This window comes from Neopsephotus bourkii, unplaced genomic scaffold, assembly GCF_033783945.1.
Source record: "Neopsephotus bourkii isolate Nb327-2 ecotype Australia unplaced genomic scaffold, CSIRO-AGI_Nbou_v1 NB_1863, whole genome shotgun sequence".
Taxonomy (NCBI): domain Eukaryota; kingdom Metazoa; phylum Chordata; class Aves; order Psittaciformes; family Psittacidae; genus Neopsephotus; species Neopsephotus bourkii.
Genome location: NW_026902336.1, coordinates 376,096 through 391,925, shown reverse-complemented (window position 1 = coordinate 391,925; position 15,830 = coordinate 376,096). Strand labels below are relative to the sequence as shown.

The 15,830-nt window shown below is 47.5% G+C and overlaps 1 protein-coding gene across 2 annotated transcripts in view; it reads left to right on the top strand.

The window, feature by feature from the left end:
* NECAB2 (N-terminal EF-hand calcium binding protein 2) overlaps positions 1-15,830 on the top strand; it is a 92,843-nt gene continuing 77,013 nt past the window's right edge. The window contains exon 1 of one of the 2 annotated variants that reach the window (XM_061344093.1): positions 1-72. In XM_061344093.1, coding sequence (XP_061200077.1) covers positions 62-72 — 11 coding nt within the window. In that variant the 5' untranslated portion in view covers positions 1-61. Of the gene's footprint in view, positions 73-13,373; positions 13,605-15,830 lie in introns of those variants that run through there. The other variant, XM_061344091.1, reaches the window with a different exon arrangement.

Here is a 15,830-nt window from a genome sequence, read left to right as displayed (position 1 = left end):
AGAAGCAGCAACAGCACACCCTTACATGTCATGGCTCAGGGCTAGAAGGATTTCATAGCCCATGTTTTGCAGGTGGGATGTTCTGTGGGCTTGCTCCCACAAGGGTGGTAGTGGCAGGCATGCCTGGGCATGGGTGGGAGTCTGCATAGGCCTAGGGGCTGTGTGCATGGGAGAGATTCAGCAGGGTCTGACACTGCATGTGTAAAATGCAAGGAAATTGAAACTGGATATATGGGGTACCCACTCCCCACCAGTTTTCCTGCAGCTGGTTGGGAAGAACTGTGTCAGCATGACCGGTCCTGGGTACTGGGATGGGAACACCAATTCCGAGCTCAGATGTTGCAATCAAAGTTTTCCTTGAGCCCTTTCCAGTACCTGCTTGCCAAACTTCCTTTCACGGGAGCTGCCGAAGCAGCTTTCCTGTAAATGCTGCTCTTGTCACGGCAGCTGCTCAAAAATTAAGGAAATTTATGTGCAATGAGATACATGAGCAGCAAGAGGGAAGTGTTGCCTTTTGTATGAATGAATTACATCTGATTGACACTGCCTGAAGTACCTGAAGCAACCTATTTGCAAAAATGTATCTCATCCCTCGCTTCCATGAAGTTTAAAGAAAAGAGATTTCTCAGGAGCATTAATAACTGGCAGTATTAATTAGTAAGATGGCTAAAGGCGCATGTTAAAGAAGGCAGCACACAACCCCTGTGAGATAGTTACCTGATCAAATGTGTAATAGTAAGAAGGTTTTCTCATCTCAACACAAAATAAAAGCTTTAAAATCCACCCTGTTGTACTCTGACGTGGAGGAAAGACCTTTGGAAATTTTTCATTAGGAACAGACACAAACCAGTGCCCAATTGGGATTTTCAGTGGAGCCTCAGACACAGCTCTCTGACATTGTGGTGAGTGCTGTAACCTCTGGGATTTTAGGGTGATTTCTGGTTCCCTTTTTGGCTAGCACTTCTACCTCTAGGCTGAGAGACAGCTCTAGATTTGTGTTTCACCAGAACCGATTTCTTCCCCTGCGTGTTTCTGGTTTTGGTGAAGTGGTGTTTGTAAGAAGCAGAAAAAAAGTTCCCAGGCAATGCTGTGGAGGTAGCTGTGCAGGAACCACATGGACTGTTTTATAGTTAAGGTGACTGTCATCCTTAGGCTAATGAGTTCACCTTCCTGAAAATACAAATATTTATATAAACATTTTTCAGGAAGGTGGAGAAGCAGGTGTCTGAGAAAAATATAAAGTTATATAAACCAGTGTTATCTCTCTGATGTAACACTCCAAATGCCTTATCCACTGAGTAATCTGGATATGACATAACAGGGGAGCCGGCCGAGAGCCAGCCAAGTGAAATGTTCTCACCCTGAAACAAAGGAAAGCAAGTCAAAGGGAGGTGGAATTGCCCGTTCCCAGGCTGCCTGTGTCCCCTGTGACCTTCCTTGCATTCTATTACATCCATTTGCAGCAAATTTTATATCCCCCCCCTTTCCTTTAAACAATGTAATGGATACTCTTCCATCCATGTGCTGGGGAATGGCTTGCTGGAGAGGAAGTGACGTGGCTCCACTGGATCATATCCCTGTTTGCAAGCAGAGTGTGTGTTGCTTTCCCAGCTTTAGGTGAAGAAAATTACAGGGCTTTGAATGCAATCCCCCAGCTGAAACAATAAAGGCTTACTCTGGTGGAGTATCATTAAGGATGGATGAACCACCTTTCCCCCTTTCCTCACATGAGCAGTCCCAATAGCTTTTGAACACTGCACTGATAAAGGAGGCAGAAATGCACAGGGTAGAAGTGTTTATTCTGCTAAGGGCCGAATGCCTGAGCCCCAAATTCTCACTCTTTCTGAGGCTAGAAACTCCCAATGGCTCCTGCTTGGTGGAAAAACTAATACTAAACATTTTTCTGTATGGAAACACAATTTCCATGTTCCCTTGATTCCCTAATACTCAGATTTGTCAGGGTGATGTTTCATGAATTATTTATTACTTTGAAGTTTATATTACATGGAAAAAGCTCAGCAAGCACGATGTTCCATTTGATCATACCTTTAAACTGCCACCTGCATGTGTTGGGTTTTTCTTTTCCAACAGCTCTTACAATAACAACTGGAAATTACATTCTCGATAAACAGGAAAGAAATCTGATTGCTGGCCAAGTTTGTCTTCAAAATCCTTACAGTGGGCTGCAGATAGGCAGCCTCCCCATCTGAGAGAAGGATTAGACATGTCCTAGTAATGGACAGTGACTAGTAATGGACAGTCATCACTAGTCGTTGGTTCAGCAAACAGGGATTGTCCAGGTTGGGGAGCTGAAGGAAAGCCTTTAATGGGGAAGCAAAGATGTAAAAGGCTGAAAGAGGACAAGCCTGAAGAAAATGAACTATTTGAGGAAACTTCCTTGGGTTTGGACTGGAGGATTTGAAAGTGGCAACTGTGGCAGGGTACTGGCATGATCAGCCCTTCCGCTGCTGGTGGTTTTCTCTAGAGGCTCTGCTGGTGCCGAAGCAGCAGCTACCTAGGCCTGACCTGCATTTTCTTGCTCTTCTTTAGATGAGAAATGCAGAACATTCATGGAGAAAGAAAAACGAGGTTATTACAGGGAGCTAGGAAATAATGTTGCTTTGTATTAACAGCAGGCATTTTCTAGGAATGCTTAACTGCCCTTCATCAACACCACACAGCCCCTGCATGAAGTTGGTTCCTGCTTTATTTTCAGTCTGGGAAGGGCAGGGAGTTTGCTGTGCTTCACTGTCTTGTAAGGTGGTGTGCTCCAACTGGCCTTCGTGGGAGCCATAGGTGCTTTTTTCTTTCTGGCTTTTCTCTCCATTTTTGACTCTCATAAAATTAAGTTACATCAGGAACCTTTCAATGCAGGTCACAGGCGAGCATCCTCGTGCTGATTTAAGAAGTGCAGTATTGTATTTATTGCAGTCTGCTTGCGCTGGGTGGAACTGCCAAGCCCTGCTTCCTGGCCACCTTACATCCTACCATGACTGCAGTGACTGGTGCTTATATCCAGTAAATACTAAAACAAATCACTGTTTATTTGCTGAAGGAACGGCCCCAGATACAGCCTCCTGGCAGTATCTAATCTGGCTGTCAGAGCTGCAGGGTACTGCCCATACTTCTAGACATTTTGTGGTTGATACTGGGCAGGCTGTTACCCAAATGTGTTGTATCATGAGGATTGTTTTTTGAGGTTGGCATGTGAGCCATCACCAGAGATCAAGCACAAGCATCAAGTTGTTCAGGTGGAGGACGAATACATGGTGGTGTTATGTTGTCATAATTCCAGCCTCAAAAGTTATTAACAAAGCCTCCTCTTGGCAGGTGGACTAACAAATGTATTAGGCAAAGCTTTTGTATTTTGCCTTGAAAATGTATCATCCAGCACTTTTCTGCAGTGTGCCAGGGCAGGTGAGCATTGGTGTGTGCAGGGGTGGGAGTAGGAGGCAGCTTTGCTGCCAGGGATGTCATGATTGACAGCACAGAGCTTGCCAGCACAACAGAATATAAGTAAGATCCATAAGCTGGGGAAGAGGGTGGGTTAGTAAGCCAGCATGATCCATTTTCCAAATCCCAGATGTCTTCCTAGAGGGACTTTTTCCCAGCTGATTCAGGATCATGATGTGTGGCAAGTTGTAATTCCAACCAAATGCCTCTGGCACCTATTGGTGATTTATATACCTGATGCCTGGATTTCCTAGCAACAAGATTAGTCCCAGCAACACACAGTTGGTGCAGCCATGCCAGCCCAGGGGGCCTTGCAGGTACCCAGGGTCTTCTTACCAGGCTTTGTGCCCTCTCCTGGTCCTGCTCCATTTCTCCCTAAGCCAACAGCCCCTGCATCCTCCAGCTTGCTGGCACTTTGGGACTGACCCATGCCTGCTCCTCTCAGGAGTAGTTGTGGGAGACTCACATCTCCCTTCTGCACTCAAAGTCTGTATGTAATTATGTTTGCAATGCGCCATTAAGGTGTGCTCTAATGCTTCATAGCCTTAGAGAATATATAATGACACAGGAGCATTGCACTGAGAGTCTGTCTGCTGGAGGTGGAATGGTTCTCAAATCTATAATGGGCTTCTGGGGGCACTTGCTATAATCCTGGAGGCAGAGGTGAAGCAGAAAATCTGTGGTTCCAAGTGTGCACCTGGTCAGGTGCACCCTTGGAAACATTACTGCAAGGCATCAGATTTATTCTGGAGACAGCAGGTGAGTGCACTGGGGGAATCCCTATAAAACTGTCCAGAAACAAAGGAAACCCTATCAAGAATCTGAAAGAACTCGTGGATGCAACCCACAAACATTGTTTTCTCTGCCAGGAAGAAAACCAGAGATTCAGGTAGCTTACCTCACTGCAGTTCAAGATTTCTGTATTTCTGCAGTCATGGACACAAGCTTTTTCTGCTGTTTAATATAGCCACTCTCAGCAAATTTAATATAGCCACGACACCTGAAGAATGATGCTGGTAGATCTGTCAGCTGGGAGGCTTGCAACCAGGTACCCAGCATCCCACCAGATGTTCATGCTTCCTGGAGGTCCAGCATAAAAGACAGGCTTCTACCACATGAGAGTTGGTGCTAAGGAAACCAAGAAAGAAAATCCTCCTTTTGAGACAGAGCTTGCTGGAATGGATTTAGACTATTTGGATATATAGGATGGTTTCATTTAATAGCTCTATTTCTGCCATTTTCAAGGGAAAACACACATGCTAAATAATTAACTGCATATTTCTGTCAATGTGTTTCATACCGCATTGTTTCCTACTGAGATGTATGGACCATCGGATGCAGTTAGAAACTGAGAATGAATGCACCATTGGAAATACATTATTATAGGTCTTTTAACAATTTTATGGTTTGTTTTGGATCTTTTCCCCTTAGTCTTCCAGAAGTTACAAAGTTGGAGTTACCTGGAGTTATTTGCTACCCCTGAGTCTTGCTAGCTGAAACCACTAAGTATCTACTGCTTATGTTGGAAAACTGGTGCCTGGAAGCCCGCACAGATGCTGTTCTCTGCTGGGCTGAGTGCTCTGCATGCTGGCCTGGCAGCAAGAAAAGATGGACAGGGCTTTGCCAGTGACGCTCAGGGTGTTTGCACAGGAACAACATGGAGATCTTCTCCATCATGAGATTTTGGACATTGAATGACGTAATGATGTGGGTATGGACTGCACAGACATGTTTTCAAGCAGGTGATTAGCTGTCTTGCCAATTCCAAAGCACTGATCTGAACTTGCAAGGGGCGGTAAAGCCGTCAGGACAGGTTTTGCTGGGAAACAGTTTTGGGCTTCTGAAGGTGTGTTTCAAACCCCAATTAAGAGGATAAAACCTCTAGGCTGTGTGTGACTTGGGATGCAGCTGGTGGTGGGAAGGTCAGAGCTGGCACCTTTCATTCGTGATCAGGAGCTGGTGGGTGGGATAGGGGTGACAGGGGCTTTGTGCAGCAGGGAAGTAGCAAGCTAGTTAAAAGAGTGATTTTTGGGGGGGGTTGCAAAGTGGTGCATAAACTTGCACCAACTTTGGGAATAGCGATGGGGGTTTTAAACCACCAAGGAGAGAGGGGAAGACAACTCGGAAAATGTTGATGCATTCAATTGAAACCTCTCTAAATCAATATTTTATTTAGGAAGCACAAGCATGGTACGGTGCAGTCTGGTTTGAAAACAGGCTTTCCACCCTCCCCGAGGTGTTCGTGTGCTCGTCCCGCAGCAGCACAGCTCCCTCTCCCGACAGCAAAGCTCGCAAGCACTGAGAGGAAGCTCGCTGGCAGCCAGGTTCGCTATTAGAGAGCAAAGGTCCTTCGAGCGCAGGGGAATGCATCCCTACCTGTGAGGATGGGCTAGGTTAAGACACCACAAATTCATCATTATTTCAGGCTCTCTGTTGAACTGTGTGACCCTTTCCTATCTCCAACCATCTTCTCCAAGTCTCATTAAAGAAAATCTGTTTTACAGGGTGAGTGCCACTGCCTAAGGAGGGGTGGTGGCCACGGGCATCCGTTGACAGCACCTTGGTGCAATGAGCTTCTGACCTTGACTGCCTCCCCTGCTGTCATTCCATATCCTGAGGCTCCGCAGGGACATCAGCAGTACAGGTACTGTGAATAAACCTATATACACCCATGCGCCAATCTGCATGCTCTGTCTGACCTTTTAGCCCCATGAGATGGTTTTGAAGTCTTGATTGCTCATCTTCCTCAATGGTGGACAGCTTAGATTATCCTCAGAAATATGTTATTTCTGCTTGCACAAGGGCTTGACAAGCCTTGTTTGTGTTACCTAAGCAGCTTTAAAGCTCCAGCTTGGCTACAGATAGCTTGGATGGAAGTATGTCCTTTGAAAACAAGATTAGTTTATTGTGCTGCAAACTATGTGGTCAGCTCCATGCCAGATGCAGCATTCCATTAGGATGCTGGATCTGGGCTAGACTTTGAGGAGCTCACAGAACAGATGGAGGAATAGAAAGGGGGGCACTCTGTGTAGGTGAAGACACAAATCTCACATGCTCATCAGCCATACTATGTTACATGTATTACCCCATGAGCTGTGTGGGATGTGTTGAAGTCTGGCTTGGGAAACAGCCCAAAGCTGGCCAAACTGGACTTGTCAGAGGAGCTGTGTTTCAGGGAAGGGGCACTCCAGCTTGTGAGATGAAGCCCCAGATGTCACTGACAGCTGAAACGCATGTCAGAGGCTTGCAGCGACCCTCCCACCTGGACCCCACTCTCTGAACTACTGCTGGTGCTGGGGCCGTGGGGACTTTTGATTGCTGTAAAGAGACAAACCACAAGGAAACAGCATTTTGCTGTACCCCAGTGCCTCCTTGCAGCCTCAGCATCAGGCACTAGATGTCCTTGCATGACATGCAGCTGGCATGCAGCCCCTCCGGAGCCGCACAGGCTGCAGGCAGATTTCCATGAGGGTGAGGTGGCACTTTTCCAGCTCTGGCCTTTGGTGATGGAAGAGATTTCATGGGGGAAATGCACCTTCTGTTCTGCTCATCTTCACACTTCCCTAGGGATGCCAGGTCAGGAGCTGCCTCACTTGTGCGGTCATGATACCCCATGACATACCCATTAAGTTACACTAATCTGGTCCCAAAGTGGCAAACATAGAGCATTTTAAAATAGCTTCATAGTCAGGAAACCAAACAGCATGCTCATAGAGTGATTTTGATGTGTGCTCAGTGGTGAGCAGGACTGGAGAAATGGAAGATGCTACTCAGCCAAACTCTTGGTGAATAATTACTGGAGCAGTGTAGGATATAAATAATTTCCTCACTTCTGTCACTTTTAGGATGGCAAATAAGGACAAATAAAATGTTGTAGGGAAAAATGAAGCTGCCTGGTCCTTGAGCAGTAAAGGAGCAGCCTTAAGTAAGCTACTAAACTGATGACCTGTACATGAAAGGTTCACTCCTGAGAGTTGCAGTGAGTAGTATCCTTTGGGGAGCCCCTGGCAGACCTCTCCTTGCTGCCATGCCATGTGCTTACCCTGAACCCCATTTACCACTTGTGCTTGTGGCAGTGATCCCCCACCCCTAGGGACCTCATCTAGGAGCACTTCTGCCTGCAGAGGTAAATATACCAGCAATCCTTGGAGCTATGTGGAACTTTTGGTCCTGGATGTCCCCAGGGTGGCCAAGGGCAAATTACAGCCACCCCGCAGCTACTCAAGTAGTCCTTGAGTGTCAGCACAGTGTGCCAGGCTCCTCCTGTGTTTCCACATCCAACTCTTCTTCCGACACCCGCAGAGCTGGTTGTGGGGTGTTTGCACCCTTGGGCTCTAGCGTGGTGCTGGAGTTTCGTGAAGCAAGCCTGGCTTGTAGGTTCAGCTTCTCTGGGCACAGGTTTTGTGCCAAAGTCCCTCCTGTTCTGGAGTTCCAGCATCGCTTTGAGGACAGAGAGCAATGTTGCAGGCGATGGGATGCTCAGGCAAGATTTATGTCCTTCTGAATAACCTCTGTATGTTCACAGCTTTAGCCACAGGCTGAATATGTTAACAGTAAGAAAGGTTTCTATTTTATTTCTCTTCCCTCCCCCCCTTGTTATGAAGAAACTTGATAGTTCTAATTTCAATACATCTGCAGACACATTTTGTCCATTAAAATGCCTTAAATTAACACTTTAATGCTGCAATTGGGGAGGTCAATAGTCAAGACAGTAATTTATTTAGGTGCAGCAACTCAAATGATTTTTTTAATTGGTGGTCATGCCCACACAGGGAGGCTCATAAATCTGAAAGTCTACAGTTCCCCATTTTTTGGCTTTTTATACTGTTATATATGAACCCATATGAGGTGTATCAGGCACATGAAACAAAGGGTAATTTTGAAAGCTCATCAGAAATGGAATCGCTTATTCCAAAGGTTTTAATAGTTCTGACCTAAATTCTGACCTAAATTGCATGTTGAAGGGGAAAATATTTTGGTCTGCTGTATGTGAATGCTATTACAAGTAATAAACACACAAGAAAAATATTATGGTATCTCTTCCCTACAACTACACAATCAGAAGTTCTACCAAAAGAGTAGCCTGTAATTTTAAGTGAGCATGTGTGGGATTTGGTGTTTAATGCTCATTTTCTCAGTTGGCCAAACAACATAGATGGGTCATGCTCTCTTTAACACCCAAGCAAGCAAAACAACCAAAACAAAATCACCCTCTGTATTTACTCAGCAGCCGTCAGAAGGGCCTTACTGACTGTTTGTCTGCATCCCTGCATCTCAGAATAATGAGAGTGCAATATTATTTGGTTAGTAAGGTTTTCACTCAACAGTGGCCCTGGGGATGAAAGACCATGCCTGGAGCTGGGAGCTCGTGTTCGCAGGCTGTCCAGAGCCCATGGGCAGCCCAAAGCAGGAGATGTGCTGCTGCTGAGAGCTTGGGAGAAGCTGCACAGCTCCCAGGCCCTCTCTTTGATGAGCTTCTGTCTGTCTTGGAAGGTGTCTCCTACGATTTGGAGCTTTTTTTGTTACTAGTTATTTGTTGGGGTTTTTTCTTATGGTAGTAATTCCTCATACTGCTCTGGAGAACCATCTCAGAGCTCTGGGGAAACTGGGGCGTATAAGGACTATGATCTCATGCTGCAGGAGTTTTATTTGATGGTGAGGTTAGTTCAGGTAATTTCATTTTACAATGATTCCTATCTACCTGTGGGTTGCCTTTAGGATTGTGACCAGGAATAACCTGAACTCACCCTGTGCCTGCTCTCTGTAGCAACTGGTGCATTTTGGTGAGCTGAGTGATTCCTCAGAAAACCGCTTTTTGTGGCCTGCTTTCACCCAGAGCAATCCCACCCCAGGGATTCCCCCATGGCTGCAGTGCTGGTCTTGGAGCAAGAAGGGATGTTTACTGCAAGCAGAAGTGCTTTAAAAGAGAGGTTCTGTAAGTCCAGTTGGAAAAGGCTCTGGAGATAAAGTCAAAGCCTACATTTTGGCTTAAGGCAAGATGTAAGATTGATGTAAGATCAATGTAAGGTTAATGTGACACACAAAAGGGACATTTGAAGCATCATCCTTGCTTTAGCTCTTGACCTGATTGCATGGCCTGGAACAGAAACCCAAGATCCCAGTAATGGGGTTGGTCTTGGTGCTTTGTTAGTGGTATGGGGGAGCTGTAATCCCCAAACCATGAGCTCCGCACCCTCAACTTGCATAGGGAAGGAGGTTGTATTTTAGGAGTCAACATACATTGTTCACGTATGTGGTCTCCTTCTATCTTCGTAAGTTCAGACTGGTGCATAATCCTGGTGCTGCTGGCAGTGTGGCTTTTTCAAGCTTGGCATATAAAGTCTTTATAAAATCACCTGGTTATTACATGTAGCATTATACTAAACATAAATTAGTACAGGGACTAAAGCAGCATTTCAGCCTCCAGGCTGTGCAGGTGAGGTTGTTCGGCCTAATTCCCATCTCTGTAATGGGGTTGCCATTTCTTCCTCCTGCCATTGAGGCATCGTTGCCTGCATCATTAGATTAACCTCAATCCCTCAGTCATTAGTAAATATTATTAGTTGTGTGTGACATTTTGCACTCAGTGAGGCTGCAGGTCCTGCCTGTTGGAAGGTTTTAATTAACCAAAGCTCCCTGTGGTGCACAGAGGGGCAGGGAGGAGAAGGCAGAATTCAAAGGGGAGATGAAAGCCCTGCCAAGCTGGGGTGAAGGTAGGAACTCTGCTCTGCTTCAGACCTTTCTTTCAGAGAAGCTCTTGGGTTCTTCAGGTGGCTTCTGAAATTACAGCACATGGTTGAGCTCCTGCTCCAACAGCCTTTCCAGAAGCTGCTGGAAAATAACTGGGTGTAGCACCTGAGTAAGCCCCCTTATAAAAGCTTGTAAAGCAAATGCCATCAATTATAAGCATAAACCAATGCTTTGTGCTGAGCACCATGTGCACCAGGGAAAAAAAAAACTATTGGGCCAGGATCAGACATGAAACTGGAATGACAATAGCCTTTTCTTGAGATCTTTGAGTTTCTGAACTTGGAGCTGGGGTGAGGGAGAATACACTTCTCCCAACTTTCAACAACCTTCCCTTCAACAACTGAATCATTCATGTAGACTGTAGTGGTCTGGGACCCCATGTGTGGCTAGTGCAGCAGTGGGGAAGCTCACTGTTAAATGTCAAGGAAGAGAAGGTGGAGCTGCAGCTGCTGCTTTCCTTCTCATCTTGCCTGTACTGCAGTCGGGCAGGATTTGCATTCCCTACCTGCAAAGCAGCGTGGAAAGCAAAATGCCACTGGGTCAGCAGTGGAGATAAGGGGCTGTGCTGCCTGCTGGGCTCTGCTGCTGCTGGACACCACATGGCCTGAGCAGTGAGTCCATCAAAACCTGTAATGAATGTTTGCTACTTTCATTGGGATGCACTTTGTGTGGAATCAACTGTGCTTTTTTTATTGTCTCCTCTCTATTCTCCCCTATTAGTTGTTATGCCCCTCACCATCTGCAATATAAAGCTTTCAAGGCAACCAGTCCTGCTCTCTCCACCTTTAATGAAAGACCAAAATGTGTGCTGGATGGCAGGGAGCTGCAGTCAAAGAGGCAGGCACATGTCCTACAGCAGCCAAAACCCTGTCATCTCTACTTGTCCATCACCTGTTTGGTTTCTTCTTCTGGCCTTGGTTGTGATGGCTGCTTGCTGGGGACCTGGACAGTGCTATAACCAGTAGCATAGGTTGTCAAAGCCCCAGCGCATTGGCTGCAGTGGTGTTTATTTGCACACAACAGACAGCATGCTGTTTCCGTTGGCAAGAAGCAGGGGATGAGTTTTGGCACACAGTGCCCAACCTGAGGGCTGTGTCTTTACCCTCCCCGTTGGTCTGGTGTGGGACCAGCCCTACGCACATGACTTGGAGGTTCCTGTGTTTATCACCTGGCTCAGATAAGTAGAGCTGTCTTTTCCATTTTTTCCTCAAAGGAAGACTTCAACCTCATGGAGACTTGGGAATAATTCAGCTGCTAGCAACACAGCCCAGGGTGAATGGCTGGCTTCTCTCTAATGTCTGAGTAGCCGAAATTTTTTGTTTTCTATCTAGACCCATTTAGGAGGAAAAATAAGTATTTAACTGCCATAGAGCTGGTTTTGACAGTAACAAGAACTGATTTTGACAGAAGCACAGAAATACCCCCAGACTTCCAAGCCAAGTAATGAAGCTTCAAGGCATGCAGAAAGGAAAATTCAAAGAACCTTATTTATAAAATTATTCAGTAAATAGTTTTAAATAATGACCATATAGTAACCCTAGACTGGGTGTGATTAATGGAGCTTGAACCAGCCATTCAGTGGAGGGATGTCCAAAACAGAAAGCAGCATATGACTAATCTGAGGATTGTAGAAGTAGAGAAGAGAGCAGCAGTAATTCAGGCCAACAAGGAGTACAGGCTGCTTGGCACCAGCTTGGCCCTCCTAGGCCTGTGACAGGGATGATGTGTTTTGCCTTAGATTATGTGATTATGTTTGCTGTGAGATGTAAGTGGGGATTGAGCTTCGGCTGGGTTGTATACCAGCGTGCCCTGGGCATTCCTGTAAATGAGCACAGAACTGTTAAAGTGCTCCAAACAGCTTCTGTGAACCAATAACCTGAATTTCCTCTGTTTTCCCCCATTAATTTTATATTGCTGGAGAAGAAGGAAACCCTGGAAGGCAAGAGCCTGGTGAAAGAGGGACTCAGCCAACAGGCATTCTGGTTTATTTCTTTTAAATAGCTGAGACTGCAGCTTCTAAATAGCTGGGGCACAGGGACCCAGCTATTTAAAAGCCTTTCAGGAGCCTTCAGCCGTTATCCATGTACTCCAGTAGAGAGAACTGGGCTCCCACTCACTTTTCTTTGAGCAGTAACTGAGAGGAAAATGCACATTCCCCTGCCTGTCACCTCAAACATGAGAATTACACCCTGATTTACCTGAACAAAGATGGGTAGTTAGAAGAAGGGGCTAAATAATACCTTCAGGTAGGCTTTGCTGGGGGGTCTGGGCTCTGGTGCTTTAAAGAATTTATTGTTGCTTTTTCTTTTAAAGCAGTAGCTGATCAGGCCTTTTGGAGTGATCATGCTTTTCCTCATATGGAGATGAGGCATAGGGCTCCTGGGTAAGGCTTGCATGGGGAGACTGGGCTTGCTGGGTCTTAGAGCAGCGTGAAGTCCACTAGAGCTGCCTGCAAGAGGGTCTTGCTGCTAGGTGGGGGGGGGGAGAGACCATTCAGAGCCTGTGGCTATGGCAGTGCTCTGGGAATCCCCCTGAGATGGTCTGAGTCCAAGTTCTCTGGTGCATTTCTGGGTATGAACTCAAACTGGGAGCGTCTCCTCAAGTGTGCAGGGAGAGAAGAAATTATTTAGTGCCTTTTTGGCCAAAAGAGTCATTGCCCCTCCTGCAAGTCTAGGTCTTCACCTGTGTATGTGATCAGGGGAGTATCCCAAAGGAACACCCTCATAATATAGAATTACAGGGTTACGAGTACTTGTCCAGCTGAGCATTGTCGTTAGCTCTGTAGCCATGAATGCTGCAATACCCCAGCTGGAATCGCTGGCTATTCGTTGTATAGAAACCTTCTAGAGTAGGATTAAAGGGCCAGGGTCAAGTTTAATTTATCAGCAAGAAATCTGTACTCCGCTTTACAAAGAGCCGCTAAAATCTGCTGTAGGGGTAAGGAAGGCTGAGGAGGGGAGAGGGCATACAATAGGAATACTCTTTTTTGGGGTAGAAAATGCCTACAGGCATGCTTTGGAGTATGGTCACCCACTGGGACTACTCCGGGGTGATCTACCCACACCCCAAAATTCCCTCCTTGCTCTTCGGGCCGCCCCTGCCCGATGCCCGGCGGTGGGGGGGGGGGAGGAGGAAGAGGGGGAGGAAGGCGGGGGAGTGGGTGGGAGGGATTCCCCATCTCCGGCATGAGGCCGGGCTGAGCAATGTGCGAGCAGGCAGCGCGGTACTGCCGGACCAGCGTGCAGAGGCTGCTGCGCAAGCCTCCGCCAGCGCTCCGCGGGCTGGACGGGATCCTGCGCTGGGTGGTAGCCAGGATGAGCGACAAGGGCGTCGCGGAGAGGGAGCTGCTCACCTCCGGAGCCGCCGCCGCGCAGAGGAAGGGCACCTCCGTCATCCTCGATGTGAGTGCCACCCGCGTCCCGCACCCCGCGTTCCGCACCCCACATCCCGCCCCGGCTCGGGATTGGGGCTCTACCCCGGGTCCTGCACACCCCCGCCCGTCCGGGGGCGAGTTGCAACCCGGGTCCTGCAACCCCCGGTCGGCTCGGCATAGGTGTGCAGTCCGGGTCCCACATCCCCCTGCCCAGGTCCCGCCACCAGCTCGGGATGGGTGTTATTTCCTGGGTTCTGCATCCCGGGCTGCGTTCGGGTCCAGCCATCTCCCAGAACGGAAAGAGGCTGTACCCCGGCTCCTGTAATTGCTTGCCTTGCTCCTTCACCCGCTGCGTGGGCAATTGGGGTCCACCGCGGCTCCTGCACTCTCGTTGCAGGATCCTGCACTTCCCGACTGGCTTGGCATCAGGGTTATTCCTCGGATCCTGCATCCCCCGCCAGCTGGGGATGGGGTGCAGCCCAGGTGCTCTATCTCCTGGGCTGGCTGGGTGTAGGGATGCTCAGATCCAGCAGCCCCTTTCCAGATAGGCATGGTGGGTGCAAGATCCACTTGTCTGGATCTTGCACCCCTTGAACTGGCTGAGCACATGAGGTGCAGTCTGGGTGCTGCACTCCTTTGCCCTGCACACAGTCGACAGCTGGGCATAAGGTGCATCCTTGTCAGGCATCTCCCGGACCGGCTGGGAATGGGGATGCAGTCTAGGATCCTGTAGCCCCTTTCCTGTGTCTTGCACCCACAAAGTGGCTGGGCATAAGGGTGCAGCCCAGGTCCTGTATTTTGTTTTGACTGGATGAGCATGGGGATGGAGCTTGCATTCATTATCTCCTTGCCAGGATCCTGCACCCTTTGGACCAGCTGGGTATGGGGTGCACCCCAGGTCCTGCATCCCATGTATCAGCTGGGACGGGGATGAACTGTAGGTCCTTAATCCTGGTATTAGCTTGACTGGATGGGGATGCAGGACTCCAGGTCCTGCAGACTCCCAGGCTTGCACCATGTGTTGCCCCAGGTTAGCTGGGCATAAGAGTGCACACGGCTCCAGCATCCACTTCAGGTCCTGGGCATCAATTCCAGAAGGGTTGTAGCTGTGAGGGTCTGTGCAGCAGGATCTGGGCAGCATGGTCCTGGATGCGTGTGACTGCGTGGGACCCCTGAGGTCCCTTGCTGAGGTTTGGGAGGCAGGCAGAGGGGTGCTTAGTGCCTCGGGTGCAGTATTTATAGACTTCCTGATTAGGAAGCTAACGAGGCTGTTTGCACTTAAAGGAGTTGGGAGAATGGGGTAGAATCAATCGGAGCGCAAACGGTGTAATTACACAGTCTTTCTGCAGCGTTTAGTAACTAAACACATAGATCCTCAGCTTTGCTATCTCCTAGCTTTAAAAATAAAAACGCAGTCAATGCAAAAATTAACTACTGAAGCGCTGGCTGCAGTAAAGGATCCCCTCCAGCCCCTTCAGAGTTAGGCAGTAATAGCACTTTCAGGCAAGACTTCGAGTTTTCTAATAATTTGCTGAATTTCTATTACATCCCCTGTAGGCATTGGTGGGGGCTGGTGTAGTGAACCCAAAACTCACTAGATCTCTGGGCACCCCAGTCTCATGGGCATTTTGGTTCCTGAATTAACCAACACGACTGTGACTACTGAGCTCTCAAAAGCAGCTTGGAGATCAGAGCTCTTAAGGATGGTCTTGCCCAGTGAAATGGGCTGGCAGGTAGGCAGCTGCAGACTGTAGGAAATGCTGTTTCATGAGGCAGCTGAAAGGACAAATGTAACTAATAGCTCTACGTCTTTTAAGATAACTTGTTTGGGTTGTCTGTTAGATTTGGGGGTCTTCTTCTTCTTTTATTTGCCCTGAAATTACTGAAGTTTTACAACAATCTGGAATCTGGGCTTTCAGAGCATGAATGCAATTGGGAAGCAACATTAAATTTATACAACAGGTTCCTGAGTTAAGACTGCTTTTCCACTAAATGGTATCTTACCTTACAATCATTAAATGGATTTTTTTTTTCACCACTTTGAGGTCTGAGCTGAGAAAATGCATTGTGAACTTTCACAATGCTTTAACCAGTGGGAAATACAATGGAGCTGGGCATGCACATCCTGATCTATTTTCCCTTTCACAATTGGGGCTGGAAGCCCTTTCTCACCTGCTGAAAGTAGAAATGGATGCTGGAAATGTAAGGCCTGAGGCTTTGGTATATTTTTTTCCTCTTTCCTTAGAATTTCTTT